We start from the raw sequence: 22,737 nt of genomic DNA, 5'->3' as shown, positions 1-22,737 counted from the left end.
ATTGCTACAAATGAAGAGTTCAGATGCATAAGCATCAAAGTGCCATCTAAAATTTTCTTCTAAAATGAGCATTTTTATCAAGCTCCTATATTTATGTTCAGTTATTTCACTTTAATTGAATAGAAAATGACCTATACATTGTTATTAGAGTAAAATTACTGAAACTAATAGGAGCCTGATAAAAATGCTAATTTTTGATGAAAATTTCAGATGGCACTTAGAGGCTTTGGAATCTGAACTCTTCAAATATACCCCAGTGACTTAAGACTGGTTTTGTGCTCCAGGGTCACATATGTATCAATATACCAATATATTATATTCACTGATACAAAGCAAAAATACATTGTGATCAAATGTAAACAAACATTAAAATATCATTACTTAACAATATTAAAACACTCACATGTTCAGAGGAGGCTCACGAAGAGAGGAGGAACTAAAAGGCAGAAATGTTCCCAAATAAACGATCTCTAAATGTGCCTTTTTATTTATGTTTGTATTTAGTCATTAACTAGCACTGAGTAATCCTTTAACCCTATTGTAGATCAACTAGTACAGTACAGTTTGTAATGTGCCCATTTGCTACAAGTGTTTATTTGGCAAAATGTATAAAACTCTAGAAATTTTAAAACAGGGACAGTTAAAATAAGATGTGTCATTAACAGCTTTTAATAAACACCAACCGACAAGAACACAGAGTGACACCAAGCAGCACATATCTATTTATTTATGGTGAAATATGTATGCTGGCAGTCTCTCTGTTTTTAGTAGTGATGTGTGTGCATTCACATGTGCATGTTTAGTCTTAAAAACTTAGGGTAAACTTGCAGCTAATATGTGTTAAATGTTGGCAACTAATCACTTTCTTACAAATAACCACTACAGGTTTGCAAAGCTTCACTGGTGAACCAGCAGCTAACCTTTAGCAATAAATGACAGTTTGCTATAATTGGCAGACCTGACCATTATTTATCTCTACTGACAACCCTTTTTACACAGCTTATTATGTAAGCACGCTTTATTAATTTGTGACCTCGCTGTAGTTAAGCTGTGGCCATTTTTTTTTTTAAATAAATAATTTCCCCTGTTTTATATATATTTACTTTATGAAGGTGTTTCATTTTATATAATAAAAATCTTAAAAGGGAAGTAGACTGTAAAGAATATCCGTTTCAAAAGTTTAAAAAAATACAAAAGGACAACGAGGAACAACATTGTTGGAATCACTTTCAGAGTAATGTTTATTAAAAAGAGAAAGAAATAAAGTGCCAAAAACAATATAATTATTACAACTTTGGATCCCACTTTATATTAGAATCAGAATCAGAATCAGAATCAGAAAGAGCTTTATTGCCAAGTGTGTTTGCACACACAAGGAATTTGTCTTGGTGTTATGAGCTTCCAGTACAGAAAGTACAAACATAGTGCAGACAACATATAATTAAGGTGATAAAGAACACTAATGGAGAGAATATACAATAATTAAGAATAACAATAGTAATAAAAATAAAAATATACAGAAAAGAGACATGACCATAGACAGAACTGTGAATGTGCATGTGTTAGGTGGCCTTAACTACTGTGCTTACATTTAAGTTAATAATTTGGTACAATGCACTTATTGTGTACATGCATGTTTTTACATTGTACTTATATATTTTTTTAAATACCTTTATGTAAGTACATATGTAATTAATTTCTGTAATTACATTTATAATACACTGTTGACCCATCCCTTACACCTTAATCCACCCTTAAACTTAAATCCCACTTCTTCTTCATCAGAACCTAGGTGTGCTGTTTGATAGCAATCTTTCATTTGAAAGCCATGTTTCTAGCATATGTAAAACTGCGTTTTTCCATCTCAAAAACATATCTAAATTGCGACCTATGCTCTCAACGTCAAATGCAGAAATGCTAAGTCATGCATTTATGACCTCAAGGTGAGACTATTGTAATGCTTTACTGGGTGGTTGTTCTGCACGCTTGATCAACAAATTACAGTCGGTCCAAAATGCAGCAGCTAGAGTCCTTACTAGAACCAGGAAGTACGACCATATTAGCCCGGTTTTGTCAACACTGCACTGGCTTCCTCTCAAACATCGTATAGATTTTAAAATCTTGTTAATTACTTACAAAGCCCTGAATGGCTTAGCTCCTCAATACTTGATCGAGCTCTTATCACATTATAGTCCTCCACGTCTGCTGCGTTCTCAAAACTCTGGCCGTTTGATACCTAGAATATCAAGATCAACTGCGGGCAGCAGATCCTTTTCCTATTTAGCACCCAAACTCTGGAACAATCTACCTAACACTGTTCGGGAGGCAGACACACTCTGTCAGTTTAAATCTAGATTAAAGACACATTTCTTTAACCTGGTTTACACATAACAAACTAATACACTTCTATTATTCAAATCCGTTAAAGGATTGCTAGGCTGCATCAATTAGATCAACCGGAACCGGGAACACTCCTCATAACACACAATGTACTTGTTACATCGTAAAAAGAATGGCATCTACACTAATATTTGTCTGTTTCTATTCTGTTTCTCAGTCTGTGTCCAGATCAGATGGTGGATCAGCGCCGGGAGATGATGTCTGCGGCCCTGATCGTCGGCGGAGGCCGGACACCTGGATGAGCCCCGGGGACATATCCCCAGTGAAGACCTCGACTTAAAATACAATAAAACTAAAAATAAAACAAAATAACTAAAAATATAATAAAATACCTAACTACATAATACTATTATTGTTAGAAATTGCAACACTATAAAAATACAAATATAATAAATTTATACATTTAACATTTTTATTAAATCAATAATTAAACAATAAATAAACAATAATATCCTGGCCAGAGGAGAGCTGGGCACCCGACTGAGCCTGGTTTCTCCCAAAGTTTTTTTTTTTCCATTCTGTCACAGAGGGAGTTTTGGGTTCTTGCCGCTGTCGCCTCTGGCTTGCTCAGTTGGGGACACTTAATTTCTAGCGATTATCGTCAATTTGATTTCACAGATACTATTTAAACTAAACTGAGCTAGACAATGACATCACTGAATTCAATAATGAAATGCCTTTAACTGAAAACTGAAAATTGAATGTTGAGTGAAAATTAACACTATCCTCCAATTTGTTACTGTTAAGTGCTTTGACACAATCTGCATTGTTAAAAGCGCTATATAAATAAAGGTGACTTGACTTGACCTTAAACCTACCCATACCACAAACCAGTCCCGAACCTTACCTGTATCCCACCCCAATATCATAAAAAGTGTTTTGCAATACAACATGACCACAATAAATACATTGTACTTATTTTTAGATGCAAGTACATAGTAGTTAAGGCCACCTAATATAAAGTGTGACCCAACTTTGACTAAAATGTAAAAGTGAAAATAGAAAATCTAAAAAGAAAATGTAATTCAAAACAAAAACTATATATGAATAATACTAAAATAGTATATGAATAATACTATAAAAACACAACTAAAGAACTCTCTTTGAATAAACAATGTTATTGACAGTTAGATGCTAATATATTTATCATAATACTTATTTTGAATGGGTCACAACGAAAACAACAACCACAAAGGTAAATCAGTCTTACTCAGAGAGAATAGCTAAGTCCATAACACAAGTGATAACACAGAGGAAAGATATTGTTGGGATCAGTTATTTTTGTTCATCCTACAGAGCTCACTAATAAAAATTACAAGATAAACTTCTAAACGTCTACACGTTCACTTTTTTCTTATTATTATTTGTTTTTAGCTTCTGCAACTTTTATGTCTGAGGGGTTAATTTTTCTAAAAAAACAACAACTTATTTTTATCTTTTTTTTATTATTATACCATTATGCATATGCAATTTTAATAGGTTAATTTGTCTGTCAGTGTTCAAAGCATTGCTCTTTCAGTAATTTTGTTACCGCATTCAAATTATAACTGTACCCTTCCAAGAAAAAAAAAGATGATGTAATATGAATTACAAACTCACATAAACAATTGAGATTTATTTTTTTAATACATTTATTAAGACATACAAACTCACCATGAAACACATAGTACAGTGGAGCATAAAGAGTGTTATGGCTTCCGCTGGTTATGGTCTGCTGTCCTGGGCTGTTTCCCAAAAACATTGTAAGCTTAAGTACATCATAGACCCATTGAAACCAATGGAGCTACGATCAACTTAGGCTTGATTTTGGGAAACACAGCCCTGGTAATTGATTTTATTAGTAGTTCTTCACCCATTAATTTACAGTATCAGCACTGTCTCCTAAATTCCCTGATAGAGCTACAAAAGATGATAGCTCATCGCTAGCATTCAGTGTTGATGCTTTCTGTTTTTTCTCTGGGACCGGTACCAGTTTTGGATCCCTCAGGATGGCACAACTCTGGAGACTGAAGTTCGGTTTCATTTTGCTTGCTGGCCGTTTGTTGCAGTGCTTTGACTTCTTCTTTTCTAAACTGCTTCCACAGAAGCACAATGACAGCAATGATGAAGAAGTAGGAACATCCACTTAAACACGTAGTCAGGCTCAAGAAGATCACTCTGAAAACAGGACACCAAGACTTTCATGTTGCACATACAATCCTATTTGTTTTTCAAATGTGAGCTTAGGACTCTGACAATATAACTACATTGGTACTAAAAGACTTTATACTGTAATCATCAGTGGCTTTTCCACCTAATTTTGTATTCTAATAATGACAATGGTGTATAATTACAAGCACACATACACACCTGTACATATTTGAGTCGTACATACGACAGGCTCCTCTGCCCCCGCAGCTCTTTATTCCCCATTTTAAACACGTCGAGTCAATGAGAGCTCCAAAATATACAGGAGCAGGAATACCACCTCCAGAAAAAAATAGACATTAATGCAGATTATACAATACATAACATACACTAAAATATTGCCTGTCTTATTAATAATCGTTTACTGTATTGCTTGTACCTAGTGTTCGCATCACAAGAGTTTGAATACCCAACGCCAGTGACTTAAGCTCAGGTGTAATGCATCTAAAAACATATGTAACATACAGTAAATATTTTTCATCTTTCATCCTTTACATCTGAAAATGCATCTGAAAGTAGTTTTGATGTGTTAAACGTTAATTGTAATAACTGTGTTTTATAAAATTTATGGTTACACTTTATTTTGATGGTCCCCTTTAGAAATTTTGTTGACTAAATAACTTTGCTACTACATGCCAACTAACTCTCATTAGAGTATTAGTAGAGTATTAGCTGACTGTAAGTAACTTTGCAAGTACATGTCCACATACTGTACTTCTGCTGTAAGTATTAACTAGTTGTTTATTAAAGTAAGTAGAATAAGTGGACATGTACTTGAAAAGTTACTTATAGTCAGTAAAATGTCTGTTGGGGAACCATCAAATACAGTATTATCAAATTTAATAATATAAATATGAAAATGTGAGAGTACTTGCCTGGGCAAAACTCACTGCCACAACTCTTTCTTAACAAAAGAAACTATTCTATGCTGATGGTAACTAACCGTATAATGATCATGTATCCAGGAGTTGTGCCCAGAGAGTTGATGAAAGAGCTGAGGACAGATACCGCCATGTAAGAGGTGAAGCTCCGGGTACATCCTGGCCCACGAGGACACTGTCCCAGAGACACAGATCTGCTGCCCTCTACTGGTGAGGGGGTTAACACACAGCTGCAGTTGTGAAAAACCTGCCACCATCAAATGCAAATGAGATCTTTATTGCAAATTATAGCATGCAACAGACACTTATGGTAACACTTTAATATAGGGACCAATTCTCACTATTAAGTAGTTGTTTATTAGCATGCCTATTATTAACATATTGGCTGTTTATTAGTACTTATAAAGTACATATTCTGCATGACCATATTCTATATCCCTAAGCTTAACAACTACCTTACTAACTTTATTAAGTTTACTGAGGCAAAATTCATAGTTATTGGTTTGTTGATTTGGAGAATTGGACCTTAAAATGAAGTTTGACCATACTTACAATATACCATGTGTGCCTAAGGTTTGGAAAAATGCAGTTTTAGATCGATACAATTATACCGTGTTTTTGCCTTGTCCAGTGGAGGTGGTGCATCCTGCCAAACAGGGCGACATGTATGTAATGCCACTGTCAGAGCAGACAGGATCCCATTCAGATGTAGAGCAGGAACAGTCCTGGTTACACTGAGACACGAGTGAGTGCTCATCATGTGATATTTCAGGGGTCCTGAAGAGAAATTCGGAGATTAGTGATTGTTTTCAGCCGGAAACACAATATTCTGGCTAAAAGCCAGTGTTCATTTATAACAATGGTTCTAAGTTGTTTTGTTTTTATTTTGTCAAATCCCCCCTTGAGACTAGAAAAGAAACTTGAGAGATTTAAAAGTGAGGAAATGAACAAGATTTCTCTACAATATATCCTACATTTTGAGAACTGCTGACTTGCAGAAGTATGCAAATACATTACCCATTGTAGGACACAGTGAGCCCTGCCACAGGCACATTCTCACACTTTGTGCCGAAATGGAGGAGGAGGAGAAGGAAGGCCGTGAAGGAGGTGATGAAGGAGAGCTGAGCCCCTGCCACGACGCTCAACTTGTATCTTTTCATTAACAAACCACCCAAGAATATTCCCACAGCGACCACAGGCAGGATCAGGACACCTGCGGCACATGACCTGTCTTTAGTTTCAATTAATGTCAAAACTGACACGCTTCTCTGAGTTGGGTACGCTGTATGGTTGGGTTGTTCTTGGGTTCGATGTGACAGATGAATTTGCACCAAAATACTATGGTTGAATTTTATGAATGGCCTATCACATCAAAAACTAAAAAGTGGCCAATAAGTCCATAAGCCCTTTTCACAAGAGATAAACTGAAATATCATTGAAATAAAGTTTGTAAGTTTATAAAATAATTTTTGCATGAATGGCAAAAAATTAAATTAAATTAAATTAAATTAAATGTTGACAAAATACTGGCATTTGTTATTTTGGCATACATGTCTATATTTATACATTTTTAAATATTACTTTATTACTTTTATTATTATTTAATATTTAATATTTTATTTATTTAATATGACTAATATTAATTTTAGACAAATCCTATATATGAAGATTTCAGAATTGTATGTTTTATTCATAAACACAACTGAAGACACTGAATGTAGACCAGACATTAAATGAACCAATCAACTGTCTCCATATTTACTTGGAAGATTTCTTACCAATAAGGAAGTTTGCTCTTGATGCAGACTGGCCAAACTGTTGCTCCATGTATTTGGCTTTGAAGGTGAGCAAGCCGATGAAAGAGCTGAACTTCAAAACAATCCCACACAGCAACAGGAAGTATGCAGGAGTGCACAGGAGTTTTTTCAGGGAAGGCAGGAATCCTTAACATTTACATACAGAGAATGAAGTGAGCTATTTCATAAAGATTTGCTTGGATGTTAGATTGACTTCAAATAAAACATACAATCATCTTTAAGACTTATTTAAAAGCTACCTGTGTTACAAATTGGAGTGACTCCTGGTAAAGTACTGCAATTTCTAACACAAATAGTTTATAGTTAGTTTTAAAAAAGGTGGAAGGAAGTTGCCTTTTGCAATGTCGGCCAGTTTCACTGAGTGTGTGTTTGGGAGAACAGATTGGTCCGTGTTGTCCTGATCCACATTGGAGTTTTCCTTCCCTTCTTCTCCTTGTTTGGGTAAAGACCTTGGTAGGAACCAAAAAGGAACACCAGCAAGTATTAAGATAGCAGATGACACAAAGAAGCCCAGCCACCAAGCTCCCACCCAGCGTGCATCCTGTGGAGTGATGGTCACACTATCTGCAGGAGAAAGAGAAAAAATGCATAAATTATACAACTTTAAACTACATCCATAGAGTATGTATAGTAATTTATTGCTGCTAACCGTAAGCTTATCCCTAAAGTATGATAATATTTCAGCGCTGTGATAGTAAGTTTGGAATTCAAATACTTACAACTTAAGAAACTTTTGGTAGCATCATTAACTTTAGGTGTGCCTTATAATAATAATGGTACAATATATATATTGTACACATATATGATATGGCAAGTTGGCATATGTGGGCAGGTTTGGGGTAGAAGTGTATAACAATAACACAAATGGCACAGTTTCAAATTACCCCATTATTAAACAGTAAAGTCATGAAGTTTTCAAATGAAACTTCAGACAGTGCTGGTGAAACTAATTAAACTGGATGCTTACCAACACTGACAAATCCAATATCCACATACAGTTTGGCACACATGGAGCCCAGGAGGAATCCAAACATGGGGCCCAGAAGCATAATGGTCTGAAGACAGGCTATACATAAAAAAAAAAAAAAAAAAGATTTTCATTCCAACATTCCACGAGGAAAATTGAAAAGTATTGCTCTGAGTTTGTTCTTCCCATTCTTGTGTTTTTAACTATATTTTATTTTATTTTATTTTATTATAAGTGTACTTATGACAGAAATAATATACTTTAACAGAATATATAGGAGTGAAAAATGAATGTAATATTTAATTACAGGTTAATAATGCATTAATTTATAATTTATATTTATACTAAATGCAGTTACCTGCACTGATCTTTAAAATATGGTTAAAGTGTACTGCCAAATGTACTTACATTTATAGTAAACTAAAATATACTTTTAAGTAATTTTGTACTTAAACTCGCTTTTCATGGCATATTTGTAATTATAAAGTTGCATTTAAAATAAACAAACTTTAATATTAATATTAATTTAACATTTAATAACATACTAGTGTTAATATCATAATGAAGTAATTTACATGTGCTTTAGTAAACCAAAAAGTACTTCTTCAAAGCTCAACAAAAGATTATTAAAATAATGATTTTGAATGATTTCAAATGTATTTTAGTGTAAAACTTCTAATTTGATATTATTACAAAGTCCACTGAAAAGTTTACTTAAGTGTGTTAATTAAAAAGTACTGTATGTATGTACACTTAAAGGGTTAGTTCACCCAAAAATCTAAATTCTGTCATAAATTACTCATCCTCTTGTCGTTCCAAACACGTAAGACCTTCATTCTTATTTGAAACACAAATTAAGATGTTCAGATATATTAAAATATTAATGCTGATTACGTTCACGGGAAAGTGTGTGCATGCATCATGCTATTCTCCAAAATGGTGGAAGACAGTCGGGGAGAAGAATTGTTGAATAAAGCTGTTATTTTTGTGTCTTTGTGCACCAAAAAAGTATTTTTGTAGCTTTGCAAAATTGAAGTTGAGCCACTGATTGTTACGAGATGCTGATGTAGGAGGGTAGGAAGACGAGGGATGCAGAATAATCAGGTTCTTTAATGGAGTAAACGTATTTAACAACAGGAATAACAGCTTAACATAACTTTAAGACACGACGAAGACGACTACTGAACTCAAGGCTTATAAAGAGCACAAACTAATGAGGAAACAAGATGATTAATACAAGACAGGTGAATGGAATAAACGATGATTAACTAATGACAGGAATAAATAAGGACAAACATGAACTAAACAGAAACCAAACCGTGACAGATATCACCCCCTCCTGGAAGGTGCGTCCCGCACCATAACAGTCACATCGGGGAGGGAGGGCAGGCGCTCTGGAGGCTGGAGACTCAGGAGGCCATGGTGGGACAGGAGACTCAGGAAGCCATGGCGGATCCGGGAACTCGGAAGGCCATGGCGGGACAGGGGACTCGGGAGGCCATGGCCATATTATTTTTCCAGGAGGCCATGGCGGATCAGGGAGCTCTGTGGCCTTGGACCTTGGCCTGGCCACACAGGCCATGAATATATGGCCCCCCCAAAAAAATTTATTTGGGAGGTTCCCCTCTGGGAACAATTTAGGAGAAGCGGGCTCTTGGGGGCGCTCTGGAAGCGCGGACTCTTGGGGGCGCTCTGGAAGCGCGGACTCTTGGGTGCGCTCTGGAAGGGCGGACTCTTGGGGGCGCTTGGGCAGCGCGGAGCTGGACGAGACCAGCGGAGACGCAGGAGGGACCAGCAGAGATGCAGGAGGGCTGGACGGGTCCAGCAGATTCATAGGAGGGCTCAGGCGAGGAGCAGGCACTGGAGGGCACTTGCGAGGAGCAGGCTCCTGGGGCTGCTCGGGCAGCGTGGATTCCTGGGGGGCGTTCTGTCAGCACTTTCACAGGAGGGACTGGCCCTGGAGAAGCGGGCACTGGAGAGACTGGCCCTGGAGAAGCGGGCACTGGAGGGACGCGCCCTGGAGAAGCGGGCACTGGAGGGACGGGCCCTGGAGAAGTGGGCACTGGGGAATGCTGACGAGGAGCGGGCACAGGAGTCCAAGTCATCCCCTCATAGACTATGAGTACCCCCAAAGGCACGTGAGCGTCCGTGTGCGACCTTGCCTTACTCTCTGGCGGCGAGCTTGGTTTCTCCGAGGATGGCGGCGGCACAAATCTCGCCGTGGGCGGCGGCACAAACTTCGTCCCGGTCGGAGGTACAAACATCGCCATGGGCGGCAGCATAAACAGCGCATCGATGCGGGCGGCGGTTGGCTGATGTTCCCAGGGCCAACCTTACGGGGAACTAATCTCAGCCTCCTCATCTTGTCAGTATGGTCGTGTCGTCTGTTACGAGATGCTGATGTAGGAAGGTAGGAAGACGAGGGATGCAGAATAATCAGGTTCTTTAACGGAGTAAACGTATTTAACAACAGGAATAACAGTGTAAACATAACTTTAAGACACGACGAAGATGACTACTGAACTCAAGGCTTATAAAGAACACAAACTAATGAGGAAACAAGATGATTAATACAAGACAGGTGAATGGATAAACGATGATTAACTAATGACAGGAAACCGACCAAATAAGGACAAACAGGAACTAAACAGAAACCAAACCGTGACACTGATGTCATATGGACTGTTTTACCAATATCCTTATCCTTACCAATATCCTTACTTGGGGAAGTCGTGGCCTAATGGTTAGAGAGTCGGACTCGTAATCCAAAGGTTGCGGGTTCGAGTCTCGGGCTGGCAGGGATTGTAGGTGGGGGGAGTGAATGTCCAGCGCTCTCTCCACCCTCAATACCACGACTGAGGTGCCCTTGAGCAAGGCACCGAACCCCCAACTGCTCCCCAGGCGCCGCAGCATAAATGGCTGCCCACTGCTCCGGGTGTGTGTGTTCACGGTGTGTGTTCACTGCTGTGTGTGTGCACTATGGATGGGTTAAATGCAGAGCACGAATTCCAAGTATGGGTCAACCTTCCTTGGCCGTATGTCACTTCACTATGTTTCTGGGTCTGGGAACATTTTAGTTGCGTTTCTGTCTATGCAGGGTCAGAGAGCTCTCAGATTTCATCAGAAATATCTTAATTTTTGTTCCGAAGATGAACAAAGGTTTGGAACCACATGAGGGTGAGTAATTAATGACAGAATTTTCATTTTTTGGGTGAACTAACCCTTCAAGTGGGCTTTAATTTCATTTATATTATATTATATGCAGCCCAACCCAAATCCAAAGTCTTTTTTTCTCACAAAGAATAGCCAATTTAAAAAAAAATACTGTATTTCACAATTGCATGCAACGGTCAGTAAACAAGTACATGTAAAGAAACAGAATCATCAAGGCTCAGCCAGTTCACAAGGCAAAATAAAAAAAACACCAGTTATTAAAGTTTATGAACATCAGGTGCAGCGGTCACATAAAATCCCACGGGGGGACATGGGATCATACTGGGGGCCTTAGCCTCAGTGCACCACGGAGGAAACTAGTAACTAGTAACGGAGGTAACTAGGGGGTGTCTACCCATTGATTGGCCACCAAGAGGGGTGTGGTAGGCTGCAATGATACCCCGAAAAAGGCTATTAGCCAAATGTTGGTTAATAAATAGCCTATGCTTAAGTGAGAGTGCAGTTGTTCTCCTCTAATTGGTTCATATATATATATTTTATTCCTTCAACTTGCACCTTTACAGGTGTGCATTTGCTTTGCCTCACTTGCTTTATTAAGGCTGCAATGGCCGCCACGTAAACTTTAAGGGTGGTGTGGGTTAACCCTGTGGAGAAATGGGCCTGCAGGAACTCCAGAACTGTACCACTCGGGCAGTTGACTGGGTCGAGCTGGCGGTTTCCGTTCCTCTTAGGTCTGGGAGAAAGTGTTTCAGAGCTTGAAACATGGGCCAGCATCTCCAGCCAATTGATGTGCCACGTCAGATGGCGGCCGCTCCACAGACTACGGGCAGGGTGGCCATTCATGACCGCTCCCCAACCTGTGAGGGATGTGTCCACCGCTAGTGTTACACGGCGACAAGGAGCTCCCAGCACTGGGCCCTGAGTCAAGAACCAAGGGTTCCTCCACATGTCTAAGGCACGTATACACGGAACACTAGGAGGAGCGCCATGGAAAAGATGAAGTCAGGGTCCAAGTGCAGGTAAGGCTCTCTTTTAATTCAAACAAAAACTCCAATACGGCAAAAAAACAAAGCAGTAACGGAATGGGATACGAGACGGCAACACAGTGCATGTATCCCAGACCAGAGCAAACACTACAATAATACAATTACACAAAATAACGATTAATTCACCCAGGCAGAGTGGTGAGAGAGGGGAGACTATATAGTCTGTGGCAATGGGGAACAGCTGAGGGTGTAATAATGAGTGTCAGGTGAATGATGCGGCAGGTGTGTGCTGTTAGGGGAGTTGAGTCCGGGAGGACGGGAGATGGTGACCTCTAGTGGAGAGGGGAAGAACTGCAGCCCGGACTCGTGACATGCATTGCCTCGTGACCTCGATCATGCAGTGGGTTTCCCCTCGGGGAGAACCCCTTGGTCTTGAGCCACCACTGTCGGGGTTTTATGTACAGCAGGCCAAAAGGTATCACGTTGGATGCAGCTATCATCAGACCCAGCAGTTTTTGAAACTGCTTGACAGTGAGTGACTGGCCTTTTCCCACTCTCTTGACTGACTTGAGGATCGAATCTATCCGAGCAGGGGACAGACATGCCTGCATCATGGTCGAATCCCACACCACACGCAGATAAGTGGTTCTCTGTAATGGAGAAAGCACACTTTTCTTGGCATTTAGTCTTAACCCCAAATCTTTCATGTGGGTGAGAATGACATCTCTATGTCGAAACGCCATCTGCTCCGATTGAGCTAAAATCAACCAATCATCGATGTAATTCAGTATGAGGATGCCCTGGAGTCACAGCGGAGACAGAGCAGCATCCACACACTTCATGAAAGTGCGGGGTGAGAGTGCAAGCCTGAAGGGAAGAACCCGATATTGACCTCAAAAACTTCCTGTGATGTAGTGAGGGCATGGAGGGACACATAGCATGTAATGCAATCTGCTTTCGCCCTTATGCTTTGCCTTATCTTTGGCTTTAGACATGCTGTTTTACGGGACAGATAACACCAAATAAGACTGACAAACGAGAATGACTGTACACACACACAGTGCTTGCTGAATGACAGAAAGCTGACGCCGGTTCCACTGCACATGCTTTTAAGCTTCCTGGTCACTATGTCACTCTACCGGTGATGTCTCACCCTTCCATTGGACTCATTACACATGTGATTCAGAGCGTGGTCACGCTGAAGGCATTTAGACGTGCTTGAGTTCCTGAAGGGGAACCTTGCTATGTGTACTGTGTTGGGCTAACCGAGACTTTTCATAGCACTTGCTTATTATTGTTCTTTTGTTGGGTTTGATTGCTCCTATTGTCCTAATTTGTAAGTCGCTTTGGATAAAAGTGTCTGCTAAATGACTAAATGTAAATGTAAATGTATTTACTGTATATATCAACACAATAGCTGATATTCAGTTAGCGCTATTAAGTTGAAGTGTAAATTAAACTATATGCTGTAATTCACTAGAGTTTCTGACTTAGAGGTCCTAGAGTCTAGGGGATTAAAAAGGTATCCAAGTTTGACTTACAAATGTAAAATGCTGAGTTTTCTTCTTTTGCAAAGTCATCAATATAAGATATGCCAAGAGGTGTGACTGGTGTCTCTCCGATTCCTCTGAGAGCATTACCCAAGAACACATAGATCCACATACTAGATCCAGGGTCCTTCACACAATCTAGGGTTAAAGTGGCAGAATTCATGTCTATGAAGTACTCAGAACTTTCAGTATGCAATTTTGATTATCTTGGCATGTTTTGAAAGATCTTTGAAAGAAACTATATTTTTACTGTGAGTAGTAAGTACACACTGATGTTTAACACTTGTTCAAATCCTGAAAGCTAAACAATTTCTTCTTCCTGAAAGCCTATCAGGCAATGGGGTACTTTAAATGTGGACTAGTTACCTGTTCCAATGTTATTAGAAGGCTGAATGTGCGCATTTGAGTAATTGTTTGAAACCATGGGATACTGACAAGGAGATATACTGACAGTGTTGTTTAGAGAGCCTTGTATTACTGTGTCATACTTGTACCTGAAGGAGTATAAACAACACAGAGAGAGAAAGAAACATGAGCAGCTTTGTAAACAATTAGAAACTATGCTAAATGTGGAGAGATAATATGCATATATGAACCTACCGCCCCATGAAAAAGTGTGGCAGCCCAGTAACAGCAGAGCCAATGGCCATGAGGAAACAACCTATTCCTATGAGCCGCGGCCTGTGTAGTCTTGCCCCAAAATGACTAACCACTGCCAGAAAGAGCAAGTTACCTGCAGAAAAATATTCAGAGAATTAAGTCAATTAGGAAATGAAAATACACAAAACATGCAAGTATATATGTTTACATGGAACAGACAAACCACGGTCCATTCACTGATCATTCATTGCAACCACTCACTGCAAAAATGGCTACATTTTCATTTTGGCTGGCTTCTGCAAGTTTAGAGCTCTTTTATCTTTACTCGTGTTTCACAGGACTCGCACCCGAGTGCTCTGCATTGCAAGTGCTATGCTGTATTTAGTGATCTGCCTCTGTAATCATAATTTATGAGAAAAGGGATAAGAGTTGTTTTGTTTTTGCCACTAGTGTCATTTTCAGCTGGAAACTGCAGCAAATTGTATTGTGTATACATAAGGACATTTTTATTTTTTTGGTGTTTTGCAAAATATAGGTAGTGGCACATTCTTCTAATGTACCTATGTTGGCTTTTTGGACAAACACTTACTGTACAAAACAATTTCTAGTCAGACTGCTCGAACGCAAAGCAGTTTTGGTTGCAGTTAAATAGTGTTGCAGTAAAACTGCATCTAAAAGAATGCAACCAAAATAAAATATCTTAACAACGTTAATATACTTAGTAGGTTTTCTTCATGAGTAGTGGAGTCCATGTGGCAGAAGTATGGCAAAGAAGAAGTGGATCTGTCCTTCCACTGTCCCCTCTGTTTCTCCCCCAGACATTCAACTCTGTTAGGGCTGGATACCATGGTACAGGCATGGCCGAGGCTACATCTGTATGCCTTTTCCTCAATTGATTTGCTCCTGGGAGTTCTAATGAGGGTTCAACGATGGAGTTAGCCTGCTACTAGTAGCTATGTTTTGGCCAATCTTTTTTTAGGTCAACTCCAACCAGAGATATGCAAAGTTTAGGTCTAGCCCCTGATGGGTACCAGCTCATTCTTTCTGGTCTCTCAACTGAGGTCGTTGACACCATTCCACCTGGAGACAGCATGCTCTGAAGTAGTGTCTCTTTGCATCTTGGTGTGAAGGGATACAGCAGGGATAGGAAACATCCTGGAGTGATGCTTGACCTGCAGAGTTTAGCTCCAACCCTAATCAAACACCTGAACAAGCTAATCAGTGTCTTCAGTATTACTAACGCTATAGGCAGGTGAGTTTTTTAAGGGTTGGAGTTAAACTGTGCAGGACAGCGGCACTTCAGGAACTATCCCTGGGATACAGGATACACATACACCTTCAGGGTAGCATCTGAATCCAGTCAGCTGCTTGGTTTGTTCAGTACTGGAATTCCTACAAGAGCATCTCTCAGGGCTGACCCCTGCTACCCCAAATGTTTACATGTATCCTGTATGGAAGTCAAAGGAAGTCAAGCTCCAGTGAGAAGTGACGGATGTGGAAGCACAGAGGAGAGAGCAAAGTTTTAAGAGAAGTTTTAAATAAGCATATTTTCTTTTTATGTACAAGCACTTTTCTTTTTATGATGGATGGATGCACTTTATTTTGCTTCAAAATCTCGACCACCATTCACTGCCTTTATAAAGCTTGGAAGAGTCGGGACATTTTTAAATATAACTCCTATTGTATTCGTGTGAAAGAAGAAAGTCATATACACCTAGGATGGCTTGAGGGTGAGTAAATCATGGGGTAATTTTCATTCTTGGGCAAACTATCCCTTTAAGGTAGCTCTGCTATTAGGGGACTTGGGGACTTGCAGACCCTTTCAGTAGCCCTTTCCTCCTTGACTTCATCCCTGGACTGGTTAAGGTGATATTGCACCCTAGGCTGGATTATGTTCAAAGGTGCCATCATCATCATCATGATTTGATCCCATTATTCTTCAAGTGTGTTCCCCTCCACCGTTCATAATCCATGAGCAAGAAAAGCTTAATAAATGATGTCCAGTCCTGGCCTTCCATCACTCAGGCCAGTTGCATTAAACCGATCAACACTTTGTCTGCTTTGGGGTGTGCAACCAAGGTTCCACTGCCTCCAAACATGCCAATATTGCATTGGTTTTCAGATGCAATTTCACTTGTTTATGAGACACGCCATATCATTTCACTGGTGTCAGACCCACTCTACTCATAGTGTGGATGGTTCACAGGCTTTATCAGGAGGGGCGCATTTGAAGGATGTTTGTGCTGCAGCAGGCTGGTCCTTTCTACACACATTCATAAGATTTTATAATGTGGATGTGGATGTGGATTCAACTCCAGGATCTCAAGTCCTTTGGGGTCGATTCATTTCTGTACCCCAGAAATGTGCTTGTGTAATAGCCGACTATTCACAGCTTGCAAGGAGGCATCTTTCAGTATGTGTGGGTATTAAAATTTACCATAGTGTCAACTCTTTCCATTTGAAAGGGAATGTCTCAGGGTTACATATGTAATCCAGTTCCTTGAGAAGGGACTGAGACGCTGTGTTCCATTGCTGTTGCCATAGTGTTAACTCTGCTTCTTGTTCCCTTCTCAGGGAATTGGGTTATAGCCCTGAGACGATTTTTGCAGTTAGGGGGTAATTTTTGTTGAGGCATTTTTGGACCTATATACAAACCCATCTCAAAACTTCCATCGACGAGGCCCACAACAGAGCTGGAAAGGTCAAACCTCCTCTCAATCTGTGTGATGGAGCTTTTCATGTAGGTCCCACACAGAGTTTTGGAGAAGTAGGCGAAAGAAAGGGCCGCAATAAAAATCTTGAAGAAAAGTTACAATGGAAAGAGAATCAATGATTCAAATTAGTTAAAAAGAAAAAACACTATAAACAGCAATTAAACAATGTTTTTTTATTATTATATATATATATATATATATATATATATATATATATATATATATATATATATACACACACACACACACACACTTGCATTTAGTAAAGCAAATGTACCTTTAGACTTGACCAGCAGGAGTCCTTTGGGGCCTCTTTTCCCTGAGTGCAAAGATTTTGTAGTCTGGTCGGCTTACCATTGTCCTTTGCAGTAGGCTCAGACATTCTGCTGTCATGATATTATCAAAAAAATACATTTTAGTATTGTTTTGGTATTTTATTTTTATTTTTGTTCTGATAATTTATTCAGCTCTAATACAAAAAGAGGTAATTCATCAACTAATGATAACAACAACAATATTAATAATGTGTTCCATATTTAATTAATTTGTTAATTAAGTTGTTTTGTCAATTATTTTGAAGGTAAAAAACACAAATCACAACTATCATTTTTTTCCAGAGACATCTTATTTAGAATGAGTTTGTTACTCTAGTTTTGATAGATAGATAGATAGATAGATAGATAAATAGATAGATAGATAGATAGATAGATAGATAGATAGATAGATAGATAGATAGATAGATAGATAGATAGATAGATAGATAGATAGATAGATAGATAGATAGATAGATAGATAGATAGATACTCCATTCAAACAAACATTAAATAAATCAATATATATATATATATATATATAAATTAATTAATTAATTAATCCACACATACATACATACAGTACATACATGCATAAATACATAAAACATAACTCACCTTATATAAAAAAATCAGAAAGACTGAAATCTTCCAATCCTTGCAGCAGGCAAAGATGAGCGTCGGTTTTATTTCCCCATCTCCAGAACAGTCGAATGGGATGACAAATGCAAAAATCTTAATGAAAATAGATAAATAAATAAGGATTAAAAACAAAAACAAAAAGTTATGCAAAAAAAAAAAGAAACAAGGAAAAGCAAACCTCATGAAACAGAGAAAGCCTTTTTCATGTGTTTTCATGACTTACTCTGATAATCCTCTCAAATTTAGTCTGGTTTAATTCTCCCCTCCCAGTCTGAAACCCTTCAAGCAGCCACTCATCTAAGGGAGAAGAAAATGAATGTTATAGGGAGTTCTGGGAAAACAAAGGAACCAAGAGAAACAAATCATGTGCCAAAGTGTGCTGTACCTGACAGGGACAGAGGGAGTATCCTCCCTCTTGGAGAAAAGACATGCTTCTGGGTCTCTGCATAAGCCTGTGGTTTATTCTCAAAGCTCATGCACACAAAAGCTCGGCACATTTCTATTCCAACAACGTGCCAGCTCAAGGGAGACCCACAGCTCACCACATGCTGCTGAAAGAGGCTGTTTTTGCACCAAGAAAAGCTCGGATCCTGATATTGTTCAGCCATTCTCATAACATATATACATATTTATATTTTACATAGTGTAGCATATATTTTTTTATTTGTTTGTTTGTTTTTGCTTTTAAAAATAGAGGGTACCAGTAGAAGTTTTGAATCACTTGGTGCCCTATATAAATATTTTTATATTTTTTGGGACTTAAATGCAATGCAGTTGATAGGTCCTGCTGACCACATTTTGTTGCTGAAACTTGCCTATGTTTGACAATGCATATTTATTCTTCGCATGTAATCCTTCCACAATCTCCAACAAATGAATAATCATTCAAAAATTGAAATGTTGATGTTTGCAGACACTAAAAAGGTTAAACAGCCTATAAAATAATCAAACAGAAAAACAATTAAATAAAAAAAGATGAAGATAAAGAACTTTCCTAATTCTGTTCAGGAATGCGTCCATTGTTAAATCTTAATCCTCAGTTGTATGAGAGCAAAGCTGCTTGGGTGCATGGGCCGTCTGCAGTCACGCACTGCCCAGGATTATTATACTTTACTAAAACTGTATAAATAAGTAAATAAATTAAGCAACTTAAACTAGTTGTCAATGAAGCATTTCCCATTTTCACTGAGTCTATACTGAACTAAAATACCTGAAAAATTAAATAAAAAAAGTAAAATAGTATCTCATGCTAAAACACTAAAATAACACTGATTCTGCTAAATATATTAATAGGACATTCCTCTGGCTTCAGCCTATAACTGCAGCAGGGCCACAACCTGACTAGACTCAGTGGGGGTTACCTGCTGTTTCAGACCATTTCAAGGCTTTTAAATGAGGACACGATATCACCGTTCCTGCTGCTTTGGAACATAGTATCTAAAAAAATAAAAATAAAAAAATAAAAAGCAGATATGCACATTTTGTTCATTAATCAGCCAAAATAATTTATAATTTATGACCCCTTATGTCAAAGGGTAATTGGGTCAGCCAGTTATATAGAGGACTAGTTATCATAAAGTTATGTAATTCATTAACAATGATGATCTACACTAACTTCAGGTAATGACGTGTTACTGCAGGGTTATGATCTGAAATGGCAAACAGAGTGCTTTTTCAAAGTTTAACTTTTGAACCTACTTAGAAGAAGTGAACTGAACCAATTGATTAGACTAAAAGACAAACATTCACTTTTCACATAATTCACATGCAACAAGCAACTATGATATGGTAAAATTGAAGGTACAAAGGCTACTTTGTACTTTAAATTTACAAAATATCATCATTTTGTGTTTTATATATTGTATTCCCATATTTTCTTACCATGAGCCTAGGGATAATCATATGTAAGATCAGTGAGCAAAGAGCCATTATCACTTCAACAAAAATAGGTTTACAATCTTCACTGGTTAAACATATTAATACCTAAGTCTACTGCTCCTATGTCCACATAGAGCTTGGCGCAGAAACATGAATCCAAACATGGGCCCCATTATTCCCACAGTCTGTATGATAGCCGAGAAAAACAAAACAAAACAATCAATACAAAAATGCTGATTCACACTGACTATCATCTTAATAAGAGAAAGAGTAGGAGAGTGAGGTCAAGAACATGCCCAAATCATATTCTACACCAAAAAAAAAAACAGAAATGAAATTTTGCATAATAATTCTCACATTTTCATTTTTTTTGCATGACATTATATTCATGAATATTAAGCCTCACCTCCCCCTATACAAAATCCTAATTCTCAATTCTTAAAGGGGTCATCGGATGCCCATTTTTTGATATGATTATTTAGGGTCTTAATGAAAAGTCTACAACATACTTTGGTTAAAATTTCTCGAAGGTAGTGTAAAAACCAAATTTTTTACCATGTCAAAATCAGCTCTGTTTTTAGCAAGTCATTCTAGTCCATGTTGCTTTAAGTGCTAATGAGATCTGCTGACCCCGCCCCTCTCTTCCGTGGGGTGATGAGCAGTACTGTTTTCTTTAGCCGCTAAACTGGCTAACTAGCATGTTATAAGGAAAGGCGATTTGCAAAGATTCATAAAAATCCTTATACTCACTTCTTCTGTAGATGAAGCTGTATCACAAATGATTCGAACGAACATAAATGCATTTAGGCAGATCGGGATTGGCGCATTCCCTTCAAAGCGAAAGTAACGTTAATCCTCTGCGTCTTCAGCAGCTCAAATGTCGGGAGTTAATGAAGACTGCTATATTCATTATTACATCCAACAACTAAACACCTAAATCGCTTAATCGGAGACATTCTTGTCTTCCCCTACACCGGAGTCGACACAACGGCGGACAGCTCTCAGCTCACTGAGGGCGGGTCTAAGGTAAGACGGCCTTGTCAATCAACTATCGTGGGAGTGGCCTGTGCAGAACTACGTCATTCTGACAGGACTCAGAACAGCCTGATTTGAGAAAGGGCATTTTAAAATAGGGATTAAAAAGAAAAAACACTGGGTGGATTTTTATCATTATAGGATGGATGTGTCCACACTTCCAACACACATTTATGTTCAAACAACTTGTAAATTGAATTTTGCATCCGATGACCCCTTTAAGAAACAATTATGAAAGTGCACTCTCTTTAAGTAAATACAAGTGGCTCTTTATTTATTTATTTTTTAAATATAATATTATCTGCAAATACATTTAATAATGATCAGTAAGTAAAATAAACTGGTGCGTTTTGACTTCTAATGGGTTTGAAGTGTAAACAGCAGGATGTTAATAGGCATGAATGTATGCCAGAATTGGTAATAATGATTAAAACTGATAATCAATCATACCCATGTAAAGAGCAGTGTTTTCCTCCCTTGAAAAATCATCCAGATAAGACAACCCAAGTGGCATGACGGGTGTTTCTCCTACCCCACGAAGCATGTTCCCGAGAAACACATAGAGCCACAAGGAGGAACTGACTGCTTTCTCACATTCTACAAAAACAAAAGCTCCACAAATGAACAACTGCACACACAACTGTGTAACACAATACAATATCAGGATCTCCTTAAAAGAACAAAGTCTACTTTTTTAGATTTCAAGTGAATCAGTTACATAAAAAGCAGTCAACCCTAATATATTAAGCTTCCCAAAGTTCAGAGTTCAGATAAGCAATAGATAAGCAAGCTAGAGTGACAGATCAGTGTTGCAGGGCAATGTGGGTAGCACAATCATATTACAAGCCAAATATGACAAATGATTCCACATCTGAACTTTCTCAAATTATGTTTTCTCTGAATGATTGTTATTTCTTATGAATGTGCATGGCAGTATTGTAGTAAATCTTACAATAAAATGTATATGCCTGGGTTATATTTCACCCAAAAATGAGAAGAGTAAAGAGGAAAATTTTACTGTGCAAAATTAAAAAGAATATGTGAGGTGAAACATGACCCAAACATTTCAAAATTCACCCATTATCTCATATTTCTGTTATTAGATTTTATATAAGATTTGTTTGGAAAAATAAACTTAATTGGAGAGGCTGTTGATCTAATCCTGCAGGCCATCAGTTTATTATTATTATGCAAAATAAAAAGAAAAAAGACAAGGTCAGCGTTGAACAACTTACCTGCTTGAGTTTCTTCTGTGGAAATTTCATCTTGTGCAAGACTCCCATTGGTTAAGCATGGTAGAATAATCTCTGTGCCATTAGAAGCAGAGAAATATGGCACTGTTGTTTCATATTTGTACCTGTGGAAAACAAAGATATATTTGGCAAAAATTATTTGTCTTCTAATTTGAATCTAGAAACATTGTTTACACAATTACGGTAACTAAAGGGGTTTAAAGAGTAGTTGACAAGGTAAACATACGGTCCTTGGAAGAAATGTGGTGCTGCAGTTATGAAGGATCCCATGGCCATGATTAAACATCCAGCTCCTATGAGTCGTGGTCTATGAAGCTTAGCACCAAAGTAACTCACAACAAC

General features: G+C 38.2%; 1 protein-coding gene across 8 annotated transcripts; it reads right to left on the bottom strand.

Moving 5' to 3' along the window:
* Positions 1-4,002: 4,002 nt before the first annotated feature.
* On the bottom strand, positions 4,003-21,731 carry LOC306858723 (solute carrier organic anion transporter family member 1C1-like). Of its 8 annotated transcripts, none has more exons than XM_079399402.1 (18): positions 20,213-21,731; positions 19,591-19,666; positions 18,453-19,348; positions 18,197-18,322; positions 17,554-17,662; positions 17,218-17,359; positions 14,563-14,695; positions 14,329-14,456; positions 13,954-14,100; positions 8,253-8,351; positions 7,619-7,849; positions 7,247-7,411; positions 6,486-6,681; positions 6,080-6,245; positions 5,531-5,715; positions 4,967-5,031; positions 4,750-4,867; positions 4,003-4,557 (listed from the first exon to the last, which is right to left on the bottom strand). In XM_079399402.1, the coding sequence occupies exons 5-18, from the start codon at positions 17,656-17,658 to the stop codon at positions 4,323-4,325; spliced, it is 2,115 nt and encodes a 704-aa protein (XP_079255528.1). In that variant the 5' UTR covers positions 17,659-17,662; positions 18,197-18,322; positions 18,453-19,348; positions 19,591-19,666; positions 20,213-21,731; the 3' UTR covers positions 4,003-4,322. The 8 variants fall into 8 exon arrangements, with proteins under 8 accessions (XP_079255528.1, XP_079255530.1, XP_079255526.1 ...); XM_079399404.1 differs by having other exon boundaries at positions 18,453-18,790; XM_079399400.1 differs by having other exon boundaries at positions 18,453-19,666; positions 20,213-20,292; positions 21,593-21,724.
* Between the last annotated feature and the right edge of the window lie 1,006 nt (positions 21,732-22,737).

Source organism: Barbus barbus (assembly GCF_936440315.1).
Source record: "Barbus barbus genome assembly, chromosome: 39".
Lineage (NCBI taxonomy): Eukaryota > Metazoa > Chordata > Actinopteri > Cypriniformes > Cyprinidae > Barbus > Barbus barbus.
The sequence above is the reverse complement of the archived record's forward strand: the minus strand, read 5'-3'. Positions and strand labels throughout refer to the sequence as shown.